The 13,162-nt window shown below is 40.4% G+C and overlaps 2 protein-coding genes across 13 annotated transcripts in view; one reads left to right on the top strand and one right to left on the bottom strand.

Moving 5' to 3' along the window:
• ESCO1 (establishment of sister chromatid cohesion N-acetyltransferase 1) overlaps window positions 1-13,162 on the bottom strand; it is a 98,307-nt gene that overhangs the window by 27,702 nt on the left and 57,443 nt on the right. For 3 of the 4 annotated variants that reach the window (XR_006414111.1, XR_006414108.1, XR_006414110.1), the window contains one exon: window positions 11,420-11,544. The exons of the other annotated variant lie outside the window; for it this stretch is intronic. The gene's annotated coding sequence lies outside the window, so the exon portion shown is untranslated. The remainder of the gene's footprint in view (window positions 1-11,419; window positions 11,545-13,162) is intronic. 4 annotated transcript variants of the gene reach the window in all.
• The window catches only part of GREB1L (GREB1 like retinoic acid receptor coactivator), a 209,339-nt gene that overhangs the window by 161,059 nt on the left and 35,118 nt on the right, over window positions 1-13,162 (top strand). For all 9 annotated transcript variants that reach the window (XM_044424231.1, XM_044424233.1, XM_044424237.1 and 6 more), the window contains 5 exons: window positions 130-322; window positions 1,566-1,699; window positions 2,325-2,664; window positions 8,750-8,865; window positions 10,995-11,239. In XM_044424231.1, the coding sequence (XP_044280166.1) occupies window positions 130-322; window positions 1,566-1,699; window positions 2,325-2,664; window positions 8,750-8,865; window positions 10,995-11,239 (1,028 nt within the window). The remainder of the gene's footprint in view (window positions 1-129; window positions 323-1,565; window positions 1,700-2,324; window positions 2,665-8,749; window positions 8,866-10,994; window positions 11,240-13,162) is intronic.

Below are 13,162 nucleotides of genomic sequence, written 5' to 3'. Positions count from 1 at the left end.
TTTCTAGATTGGTATACTAAAAGCTGTGAGTTTCCTGAATTTTTGTGGACCAGGTGACTCCTTCAGTCTCCATTTTAATCCAGGATGTGAAACAGACAGTAAAAGCTACATTTTTGTCTCATCTCATAGTGCTATCTCAAGCTCTTTTTCCCATGGAGAGCCAAGTCATGGACTTGCTGATAGAGTAATAAACTGCAGAGAGGTTCTTGAAGCATTCAACCTCCTTGTTCTCCAAGTGAGTTCTTTCCCATATGCTCTTCAAACCCTGCAGTCCAGAATCAGCTCTGCCAATGAGGTACACTGGATACAGTTTGGTAACATGGTAAGGGTCTAAATGTCACAAATTCAATACAGTCTTTGGAAGTGTGTGCATGTTCCCTATGATCATTTTTGATGCTTAGCCCTATTGATGTCATAAAGACAGAAGTTATTCTGACTGCTGCTTTAATACAGTCTGCAATCGAAATTTGATGGCATCTCAGAAGAGGTTTCATTGGATCCTCATCTTGTTCAACACTCAACATAGCCACTGATTGGCCTACCAGTTGCTTCACTGCCTCTAGGAACCTCAATACCATTGTTTAATAATGGTATGAACTTTATTTTCAGAAATGTATACATTTCTAGGGCAATTACAAATGAATAAATAGTAAGAGTATCCAACAGTATCATTCCACTAGCATGAATGATGTTGCACTAGAAGAAACTGTTCCAAAGTATGCACAACAGAAGACCACAAGTACTGTTACTTTTACTGATGTGGTTGTGCATTATGCTTGCACCACCGGTTCTGCAGATGGTTGCACATAGCTCTTGTGTAACCTTTTCTACCTTCCTGATTGCACAATTGTTTGCACCCATTGCTCATTCCACTTTTGCAACCTGTTGTGCAAATAAAATACCTTCTAATAAACAAAACTCGCAGCTGCTTAGAAGAATTAAAATCTTTAAAAGGGAAATGTGAAAAGCCTGGGAAAGTAAGCAGCTCTTTGCTTGGCACAAAAATAATACAGTGGGTACCAAGGAAACATCCCTGAGGAGGTCATTCCACTGATCAGACACTAATGTAAAAAGGCTTTCTTCAAGATTAGGAACTGCAGATGTAGATCTCATTGTCTAGCCAATCAATGCAGAATAGGATTGTCTAGTAGACACCAGGTCCTAAGCAATGCAGGGGTTTTAAGGTAACATGCTATTAAAATGCACTATATTAAGAATATGTATATTGGACAAAATTAAATGCAAGTATGAGACTTCTGCATGTGAAAATTGTATTAGCAGAAGTACACACGAAAGAGTATTTTCATGAGAACTTAAAAATTATTTAAATGCTCAAGTCAACTGAACTTAGGAGTGGAAAAACAGAGAAAACAAAAGTGATAGATTCATCCATCACTAGTTGTTGTGGCTACAAATATATTTAATATCCTGTCCATGTGATAAATGTTCATAATGATGTTCATTTTCACAGGAGCAGGAAGAAAATGGTGGGGTTTTGCTTGTAGGATGGATATATAAAGTGTTTGTGATCAATATTTTTCTTGCAATATTTCTGCTTGGAACAGGAGGAAATAAGCCAGGATGAGAAGCTATATTTTGGCTTGAATGAATACAGCAAATCTCTGCACTGGGGAATCACAAGCCCTCTTTTGAGATGTGATGAAACATTTGAAAAAATGGTGAATACACTATTAGAGAGGTAAATGCTTTAGCCATGGTCATGACCCTGGTTGTTGAGAAAGCTGCAGGTCACTGACGAGCAGTGACCAAGAACATATTATTTCCAGATACAATATATATGTATTTTAAGCTCAAGTATTTTGTCATTGGGGCAATACTATATATTTAAGATTGCAGCCTAAGTATCATTCTTGTTATTCTCCTGCTTGAAAATTTACAATCCTAGCATTATTAGGCTTGGCCTGGTATAAAAATCTGAGGTTGTAAATCAAATGCTAAACTTAAATTATATTTGGATGAATCACAGATCTGCAGACTAAATTAACTATTGAACTCTTGCAGCCTTCTCCAACTTGGTGCTCTCCAAATGTGTTGAATGGCAACTTTTGCAATTCCTGTCATGACCTTGCTGCCTTGGTATTATGGGAGTTGTCATCCAATGCATCTGGAGGGTTATTTGTATTTCTGTTAGTCATAAAGGCAGAAGTGTGTTCCAAGAAAATGCTTGTATAAGGATGAGAGTACTTTGGGAAATTCTGAACCATGCATGGCAGGAATCCTTCTTTCCTTGAATTTCTTGCATGGTGTTCAGACCAGAGCAGCAAATACTGATTTGACCTGACCACAGTTGTATTCCTTTTAAGGTACCCCAAGCTGCACAGCATGGTGATTCGCTGCTATCTGCTGATCCAGCAGTATTTGGAAGCCTTGATGGCTCTCACTACTATGGCCTCACTCCGAGACCACAGCACTCCTGAGACTCTCAGCATAATGGATGACATAATCACTGCACCAGGCAAGGATAAGAATGGCCGTGGCCACATGCTGATCATTAGGATTCCCTCCGTGCAGCTGGCCATGTTGGCCAAAGAGAGGCTGCAAGAAGCACGGGATAAACTAGGCCTGCAATATCGCTTTGAGATTATCATGGGGAACCCAGCTTCAGAACTTACTGTGGCCAAGCACTTTGTGAAGAGATTAAAGGTCAGTATATGCCTGGTCATTCTTTGAGCTGGTTGTTAAATTTCCGATGGAGAAGAGGCCAAATAAATATGTAGAAAGGCTCTATTTCACTGGATCTCGATAGTTCAAGTATTGTTTTATCTTGTTCATTTTTATGCTCTTGAGTAAGCAAATTTTGGTTCTTTTTTTAAAGTGTTCCACTGTGTTTAAGAAACAGTACAAACAATTGTTGGCCTAATAACTTAATCACTGTTCATGTCCAAAGGGAAAAATACAGTTGCAGGAATCTTTGAGTTATTCCAGCAAAACATCTAGGATTTTGCAGACTGTTTATGAAACCAGTACAACTGTACCAGCAAAAGTGCACAATGTGAAGTCTTGAAGTGATGTGGGGCAGAAAATGGGACATTTTGGGAACATGGAGGTGGATGTCAACTTTGTATATATATTGGGGGCAGGTGAAGAAGCTTCATCTGTGGGCCAGATTTCCCCTCCCTGGACCAAGCTAGTGGGCTGTATGATATAATGGGCTAGGGCTCTTTCTCAAAGCCCTGTCCACTCCTTTGATGTCATTGTGCTCTACCCATGTTTTATTTCCATGCAGGGAGAGGTTAAAAAGTTACATAAGTCAGTCTCAGGAGGTGCTGACTGAGTACTTAGTAATGTCCTAATGTCTTGTGGGGAAAGCTAGACAGGAAGGTACTTGGGCAGCAGTTGCTTCTACAAGCAGGTTGTATTCTACAAGGACCAGCCAAGTACAGTACCTCTTACTCCACTTGCATTACAAGCAGGGTAGGGAGGTGGGCTTGAAGTCCTGCAAGCATTGGCGGAGCAGTGAAATCCCTTAGGCTATCACTTGCTTTGCTTGGAGACAACAAAGGGATTCCCTTTTGTGTCACTTTCACTGTAAATAATCACTTATAAGATCAGACTGTTAATACCATATACATAATGTAGACCTTTTGGTCATAATAAATAGCAATATGTAATGCTTTTTGTTGTTGTAAAGCAGAGGTGTCCAAACTTTTCGCAAGGAGGGCCAGATTTGGTGAGGTGAAAATGTGTGGGGGCCGACCTTTCAGCCTGACATTCTTTGAACCATTAACATTAAATGCAAATGATCTATTTTATGAAAGACTAAACAAATAACTTAACTGCACTAATGTGAAGGGTGATACTGAGATCTCGACTACATTATATAGGCCAGGTCTGGCTCAAAAACAGTGGTTTTGATGCGCAAGATGTCACGCAGGTGAAAGTCACTTAGTCTCGTCCTCACGCGGTTCTTGTTAATGTTGATAACCAAGAATGTCTTCTCGCACAAGTATGTCGAACCAAACAAGCTCAGCATTTTCTTAGCAAATGTTCGAATCTCTTGGAACCTGTCTTTATCCAGCTGGTGGTAAAAGTTGACAAGAGGGAGCTGTTGGTGCTGACTGCGATACTCGGTGTCACACTGCAGCTCAATGAGCTCCAGCTGCAGGTGGTCTGGAGCGTCATCAGGGTCCACAGAGAAAGGAGACGAAAAAAACCTGATCTCCTTTTCAATAGCTGCAAAATCCCGAAAGCGCTGTTGAAACTCCTCAGCCAGAGATGAGATGTCTGCTTCATACCTCCTTATTTGCGCACTCATATTGTTCTGTGGAAAACTGGTTATTATTTCCTGCAGCGATGGGAAATGTGTGCTATTGGGCTGCGTTTGTGACAGGTGCCTTTGGAAAAGTAGCAGCTTGTCCCAAAGGCTTTGATATGTGAATACAGTTGGCTTACCACTGCATTTTGCCTCTGAAGGCTCGTGTTCAGCACATTCAGATGTCGTGTTATGTCAACTAAAAATCCAAAATCAGCCAGCCAAACAGGATCAGATAGCTCTGGCATCGGTTGTCCCTTTTTTGCCAAGAATTGTCCGATTTCCTCCCTAAGAGAGTAGAAGCGCTGCAGTGCAGACCCCCGACTGAGCCATCTTACCTCGTTGTGCTACACAACATCTCCGTATTCAGCCTGGATGTCGAGTAGAAACTGTTGAAACTGGCGGTGGCACAGGGCTTTGGAACGAATATAATTAATAGCCTTCATCATCGGTTTCATAACATGATCATATTTCAGATGTTTGGCACAGAGAACTTGTTGGTGAATAATACAGTGGAGTTTTATAGCTTTGCCTCCTTCTTCACTGACTTTGTTACAGACTAGGGTTGATAATCCACTTTGCTCGCCAGCCATGGCAGGTGCGCCATCCGTAATAATCCCAGTGACTTTATTCCATGGTAGTTTCATGTCATCTATGGTGGAATAAACAGAAACAAATAAATTTGTTCCTCTTGTTCGCTCCTTAAGGCTCTGGAGGTCAAGTAGCTCTTCATTCACTTTCATGTCATTGTCCACTCCTCTCAAAAAAATCAATAACTGAGCGGTGTCAGATGCATCCGTGCTTTCATCGCAGACTAACGAAAAAAAGTCAAACTCCATTCCTTTTGCCTCTAACTGTCTCTTAATATCAGATGAAACGTCTTCAATTCTCTGTACCACAGTGTTACGAGCCAGGCAAACATTGGCAAACTCTTGCTTCTTCTCAGGACAAATTTTCTCCACCATTTTCATCACGCATTCTTTAATAAATTCACCCTCAGTAAAAGTTTTGCAGTGCTTGGCAATCAGCGTTGCCACCTCGTAGCTCACCTGTGTGGCATTTTCATTTGACTCACAGGCTCTTGTGAAAAAGCGCTGCTGTGCTGTTAAAGCAGCTTCCAGTTCCTTCAATTTTTCGCCACGTTCGTTCCCAGTTAGCTTGTTGTAGTTAGCATGTTTCGTCTGGTAGTGCCTCTTGATATTGAATTCCTTGAAAACATCCACAGTCTCTTGACAAATTAGGCAGACACAGTTGTTTCGTATTTCAGTGAAAAAATACTCCAATTTCCACTTGTCCTGGAAGCGGCGGTCCTTGCTGTCAACTTTCCTTTTTTTAGTTACAGTCGCCATTTTAGAAATGGGCACACAAGCCTTGTGTCACAAGGGTCACGCGGTGAGAGTGCTGACTCAGGTCTTCTGCCATCTTCTGGTGAAATATAACCACCAGCCTTGAAGGAGCAGGAGGCAGCAGGAGACAGCTGTGGGAACCGCTGTGCGGTGAAGGGAAAAACGCCAGCCAGCGGGAATGAGTGATAGGCTGAGCCGGCGGGGAGAAGAGGCTGCGGGCTGCTTGAAATTTGAAAACAGGCCGCAGTTGGCCCCCGGGCCAGACTTTGGACATGCCTGTTGTAAAGGAACAGTTCCTTGAGGTACACAGACCTGGGTTTGCAATCATGGGAAATGCAAGGTGGTCTCCAAAAGAATTAGTTCATGACTCATGAAGAAATCCTTCAGGGTGCCCGGAAGATGGACTAATTGTATATGAGCTTGACTTGCATATCCAAAACCTCGCACTTTCTTACTTCTCATTTGAGTCCCACATCAAGTACAAGCCTGCACTTTAAATAACCTCACATTATAGGGTGGTTATATTTGACTGTGTGCCTCTGAACAGAGCCCACTGAGCAGGATCATATAACTTCACAATCTCCTATTGAGCAGGGTTCATCGTGTGCTTATCCTCTGTCATAATTCAGTTTGGGTTGCTTCTTAATCAATTTTGCACCGAGGGGCAGATGACTGGTGGTGAAAGGGAAGTTGATCTTTAAGAGATGACATTGCTTTTAGCCTTGAGAGAGAAATTAGTCACAGTCCTCTTCACAGGGAGACTTTAAAAACATAGCACATTACACTGACTCATTGATCCACTGCAAGGTGTCCAGTTCCTGGGCTAATCTTTTACTTCAAAAGGAATTATTCATAATGTACAGCATTTGTACAAGAGGTGTGTGTGAGAGAAAGATGAAATGTCAGATGGAGAGGAGCAAATATGAGAGGAAACTGTCAATGAAAATTCCTTCCTTCCTGTGTGCAGATCTTTTAGACAGCTTTTGTTAAGCTATATACTCTCATAAGTATATGATGACATAAATGTGGGAAGAGATTCTGCTTCCTTTTTAATGGCCATGCCTTTGGATGCTTTTTTGTTTGTTTGTTTTCTACTTCTGCTTTAAGTATACATCTCTGGTTGGTTGGTCAAGCTTAAATTACATGTTTCGCATACAATTGCTAGCCATTATATGCAAGGAAATTTAACCTTTGATTTAATCACAGCCTTTAACCTGTGCTGCAGTTTGTCTTTTCCTTCTTTCCCCCTTTGTTATACTGTAGACACCTAAAGTCACCCTAATCCTAAATCTGCAGGGAAGGAGGACTGCTACAGATCATAGGACTGCTTTCTCATTTAGAAGATTCCACTCTCACAGAGTTTTTGCAAGTACCCCCGCCCAGCCCTGTATATAATCTGATGATTATGTGTGAAGTAAGGTTCGTTAATTGGTTCAATTGGAATCCTGCTCTAACAGTCAGGACATTCTTCCTGATGTTCAGCTAGAACCTGGCTTCCTGTAACTTGAGCCCATTATTCTGTATCCTGCACTCTGGGATGATCAAGACAATATCCTGTCCTTCCTCTTTGTGACAGCCTTTCAAGTACTTGTAGAGCACTATCCCTTAGTCTTCTATTCTCAAGGCTAAACATGCCCAGTTCTTTTAACCTCTCCTCTTGGGGCTTTGTTTGCAGTCCCTAGATCATCATTCTTAAACAGTGGTGGCCAGAAATAGACACAGTACTCCAGATGAGGTTTAACTAGTAAAGGGGAACTAGTACTTCACATGTTTTAGAAGTGATAGTTGTATTAATGCAGCTGCATAACATTGTTGACTCATATTCAGCTTGTGACCTACGACAATTCCAAGATCCGTCTCCCTTGCAGTATTGTTGAGCCAAGTATTCCCCATCTTGTAATGATGCATTTGGTTTCTTTTTTGTAGGTGCAGAACTTGGCATTTGTCCCTATTGAAATTCATTCTATTGTTTTCAACCCAGCACTACAACCTATTAAAATCACCTTGAATCTTCTTTCTGTCTTCCAGAATATTAGCTGTCCCACACAGTTTTGTGTCATCTGCAAATCTGATAAGCATTCCCTGCTCTTCCTCATCCAACTTGTTAATAAAAATGTTGAAGAGCACTGAGCCCTACAGTACCTTACTTGTTACCTCTTCCCAGTTTGAGAAGCTGCCATTGATGAGCACTGTTTGAGTCCAATTCTGTAGCCAAGTGTGGATTCATTTGATAGTTGTTCCATCTCACCCACTTTTGGCTAGTTTGTTAATTGGAATGTTGTGGGGCACTTTGTCAAAAGTTTTGCTGGAGACAAGATATATTATGTCCACAGCATTCCCACAGTCATCAGGGTAGTTACACAATCAAAAATTGAAATCAGATTAGTCTGGCAGAATTTGTTCTTAACAAATCCATGATGGTGTCTCGTAATCATTGTATTGCTTTTAGGGTGTTTGCAGACTGACCACTTTATAATCTGCTCCAGACTTTTCCCAGAAATAGCTGTCAGACTGACTGGCCTGTACTTCTCAGGTTCTTCTTTTCTTTCTTGAAGATGGGGACAATATTAGCCCTTTTCCAGTCATTCGGCACTTCCCCAGCTTCCATGATTTCTCAAAGATAAAAGACAGTGGTTCTGAGAGTTCTTCTGGCAGCCCCTTTATGATTCTAGGATGGAGTTCATCGTGCCATGGAGATTTGAACTCATACAACCCAATTAGATGTTCCTTGATCATTTGCCTATCAATTTTGAGCTGCTGTCCTGCTCCATAAGATTGTGCTTCCCCTTCTTCAGGAAGGTCATAGTTCTTATTTTTGGAGAAGACTGAGCCAAAGTAGAAATAGAGCACTTCTGCCTTTTCTTTGGGGCATCCCTATGCAGAACCCTTAGATTATGTCATGATTTTGTGGCAAAATGGTAGGATTTAAATTTGTGGGACCTGAATTTAGGGGGATGTTTTTCTTTTCTTTTTTCTGTGGACAAAGGAGGATATCCTACCTGTTGCACAGCGTAGGAAAGGAAAGAAAGAACTGTCCTTGAATACCTGTTCAAGCATTGTTTTTAGTACAAAGAATGTATGAGGAATAATGAAAAATCGATCTACGCTTCCTTGCATTTTTTCTTCACAGGCATGGAGAGGAAATGACCGGGAAGACTGGTTTCCTCACACTTACCAGGATTTGGAAGGTCTACCTTGTATTGTTGTTTTAACTGGCAAGGACCCACTAGGTGAAACATTTCCCAGGTATGCTGTCACTTAATCCACTGTGAAAGTACTATTTTAAAAGCTTCTTAAATACCTATATAATCTCCAGCTTTTTATTTTAAGTGACAATTAAATAATGCTGAGTGGTAAATTTGCAATTATTCCTCCTCCAGCTGAAGAAAAACATACAAGAACTGCTGTAAAAATGCATGTTGTTGATTTAAAGGGTGAGCACTTGTAAAGGTTTATAGGCTCTCTTTCAGCAAACTATCAGAATAGTAGATAACAGTGACAATAAAAGTTACAAAATTTCTCTTGACAGCAAACGGTAAAACTTCAACATAAAATTTCAGTGAAATGGGCACCACCCTCATTTGATCGATACTACTGCTTAAAGGCTTAGTAATGGAGTGAGGAGGCATTCCAGAAATCTGGTGCCACAACTAAAAAGGCTGCCCGTCTAGCTGTTACCCACGGAGACTCAAATGGTAGCAGGATCTGAGAGAAAGCTGCAGCTGATGGGCATGAGATTTGGACAGGCTTCTGCAGAAGTATTTCAGCAAACATTGCTTAAGAAGAGATAGATGCAGTGGCCATTACTGAAGCTGCTATGGACTTTAACCTTTGTTCCTCATTTCACAATACAAAGATAATTAGTAGCTTAAAAAAAAGAAAACCTTATTCTGTGACAACTCCTTTTTTGTTACCCCTTAGTGCCAGGACCCTTTTTCCTCCTGCAAGATTGCATCAGATGGGTTGAATTCATTTTCCAGTACATCCTGGGATAAACATACCACAAATGAACAGAACTCTGCTTTCTTCAGACCTGTCTCAGAAAATAAAAGATTGGTTTGACCTGACAGGAGATGAGTTGCAACCATTGTTGCCCTTCTCAGGTTTGGGAAAGGGAACCTCTCTGTTTCTGCTGTCTATTCATAACAAGCGTAATGTAGAAACCTTAACAAGCCAGACATGGAAAAGACAGCAAAAATTAGAATTGTACCCAGGGAATCATCATCATTATCATCTTGTTGTGGTTGTAGTTTGCAAGTATTATTATGAATTTTGTTTATATTTATTTCATTTATTTATTTCATATGGTGTTGGTACAATTAGCCAGGAAGTCTTAAGTGCTAATGCAGAGTAGTTTGGCTGCCTAAGATTGCTAGCTCTTCAGTTTACTCTCTCCACTGTGCACCACAGGGGGCAAGCCAGCTTTGCACACAAAGCAGCTAATGCTGGTCTGCAGAGGTGTTGATGTCCACTGGTCTTGCTGCCTAAAAAGGATTCTCTCCTTGAAGGCAAAAACCATACCAAATAAGTTTGCTTATCACAGGATTAACTCCTATGCAATGCTGTTGCATATTCCATTCTATTTTGCTCTTTTGTTTCCAGATGAAAAAGTGAAGTAAGGCTTACCTTTGAAATGTTATTATCTTTATATTTGATGATTCTGTTTCTCATGTTTGCTATACATAATAAGGATAAATGGATTTCCCTGTTTCATTCCTTTATTGTCATGTAGGTTACTGTGTTGCACAATCCCGCTTGCCTTTCAGTTTAACTTTCAGTTCTCAGTTCATATTTCTTTTTCTTCTTGACAGATTACTGATACACTATAGACAAAAGGTATCTAGATTTGATAGTAGAATGGCAGCAGGAACCCCCCTTGTGCTGTAATTGGAACAGTGAACCCATGTGCAAAAGAATCTTGATACAGTCACATCTGTTATATTTGCACAATGGTTTAGTCAGTCATCAGTGTGCACATGTGAATCTGTGTGTGCATGTTGTGTGTGTCGGGGAGGCATGAACTGAAAAGTACAGCAAAGTTTGCACAGCAATAAAAAAATCCTAGAATTAAATTATGGAAGAATAGTGTCTTGCCAACCCATCAGTACTATTTCGAAAACAAAATCTAATAGTTTGATCCTCAGAGCAAGGAGGAAATTGGATAGGCTAAAACATGACAGAATAAGATTTGAAGGTAAACTGAACAAGTCTATCCTATCAAAGTCCCCATCTCTGTTACAGGCAAACTATTCCTTACCATTTCATACATTCATGGAACAGTACAAAAAAATTGCTTGCAGTTCGAGTAGCAAGAATTCCATTCTCTCTGCCCTTCCAAAACCAAGCCAAACCAACTCTCCTTTTCTATTTTCCAGGTCTTTGAAATACTGTGATCTTCGACTGATTGACTCAAGCCATTTAACTCGCACTGCCTTAGAACAAGAAGTAGGCCTGGCATGTTGCTATGTTTCAAAGGAGGCGATCCGAGGTCCTGTTGTAGCCCTTGACCTTAGTGAGAGGGAGCAGGAGAAGGCCAGTGTTGGTGAGAATGATGGTGATGAACTGTCAATTGATTTGGAGAGACCCCAGAGTAACAGTAGTGCTGTGACTGGAACTTCAGGTGGGCTTTTTATTTTACCATTCTGTGTTGTCCTTGTCCTTCCTCTTAGACATCAGGCTTTCTGAAACAGGTGAGCCTGTGCAAGAAACCTAATGGAACAGTTCCTTTGCTGAGGGAACTTCACTGGTTGCCTATTCACTATCAGATCAAATACAAGGTATACTTGAGAGATGTACTTACCAGCTTTCTCAGTCACTGAGATCATTCAATGAAGCACTTCTGCTGCTTCTATATGAACCTTATGAGCCAGTCAGAATTCACCCAGAGAAGAGCCTTCAGAGTTCCCTCTCAATAGAATTTCTTACCTGTAGATTTGAGGCAGACACCAAGATTGTTTTGTTTATGATGCCTACTGGAGGCATATTTATTTCATTAAGCCTTCCCTAATTCACCAGTCTTGGTTTTTGCTGCTGCTGCTGCTGCTATTATTATTATTGTTGTTGTTGTTGTTGTTGTTGTTGTTGTTGTTATATGATAATATTATATCATAATAATAGCAGCAGCAGCAAATAATAATAATTCATTTTATTCCTTTTACTTATTATTGTTCACCACATTGGAATCTGTTTAGATAGTATATAATTGTTATGAAATGATGAATAAATTCAATAAATAAAAATGCAGTTCTAAATATAGTACATCCCTTTTTTATTCAATAACTGTTGTGTGAGAGTAACTACAAAATATGATTAGTAATGAACATCTGCTCCATTACACACATAATACCAGAACTCTCAGAGCTAGCCTTGAATGTAAGTGGAACATTAAATGTCCTGCTAATTTAAGTATCAAGAAAAATATGCTGTCATTTGACTTTTAAGCCAGTTTTAGATAATTTCTTCTGGTATAACCTAGTGGCACAGTTGTGAGTTCTGTGGACCAACCTTTCTCAACATGGAAATGCTTGGATTTGTGCAGTGTAATCCAACACATCTGCAAGTTTAGGGAAGGTCTGTAGAGACTGTAGCCCAGGAAGTAGTGGTGAGCTCTGTGCTTCTCATAAGGCCAGGCTGCTATTGTAGACATATAGCTAGATGGCAAAGTGTACTGTGCTAACCATGCTAGTCTCCTATGTCTTCCTGAAGGACAATACTGGGCCCAGGATGGTAGAGATGTAACAGCAAGAGTGGGCACCTGTTAGGTTTGCAGGATCCATTTTGTTTTATCCTAGAACCATACTGTGCAGCAATTAGAGCCTGGAACAATGTCATGTGCTTAGAATGAAAGAAGTATAACCCCAGGAAATTGTTTAAAGTGTGACAGCTGAATGGAACTCATAATCCTTTGCACAAAACTCTTTTCCTCCTTGCACCAAGTTTTCTTCATTTTCTTCATTTATAATTTAGAGTGCAGAAAAGTCATTTTGTTACTTTTTAATTAACTGAGAGTCAGGATTCCTTCCTGATGTACTGTATGTTACCCATTAATGTACCAGTAGACCTAATTTACCTTTTGCCCAATCCTGAATTAGGGCTAGAAAGACCTAGGTTTGCATTCTATGTAACCCAAAGAACCATTGGATGACCTTGAGCCAGTATTATTGCAAGGATAAAATGTTTGTGCAGAGTCTTTCCTGGCTGTGCACTGCCTTGAACTATTTGAAGGAAAGGCTGGGTATGAATGTAATATATAAAATAGGTACTGAAGACTAGAATCCCAGCCCAGGGTTTTCCTGGCCTTTCTCCTTTGACAGAAGCTCTGGCTGGTTAATTCAACTTGTGAAGTTCATCTTGCTTCCACCCTGCCTCTTATGCTTTCTAAGTCCGGACATATACAAGTCCTGTACTTGTAAGAGTTGCACAGAAGTGATGGTTTCATCAGGACTGGTTTTCTCAGTCATAGTGTTTGCTTAATTCTATCTATCTATCTATCTATCTATCTATCTATCTATCTATCTATCTATCTATTTAGAATCAAGTTTAG

The sequence above is a fragment of the Varanus komodoensis genome, unplaced genomic scaffold, assembly GCF_004798865.1.
Source record: "Varanus komodoensis strain SLA01 unplaced genomic scaffold, ASM479886v1 scaffold14_1, whole genome shotgun sequence".
Classification (NCBI taxonomy): Eukaryota; Metazoa; Chordata; class Lepidosauria; order Squamata; family Varanidae; genus Varanus; species Varanus komodoensis.
The sequence above is the reverse complement of the archived record's forward strand: the minus strand, read 5'-3'. Positions and strand labels throughout refer to the sequence as shown.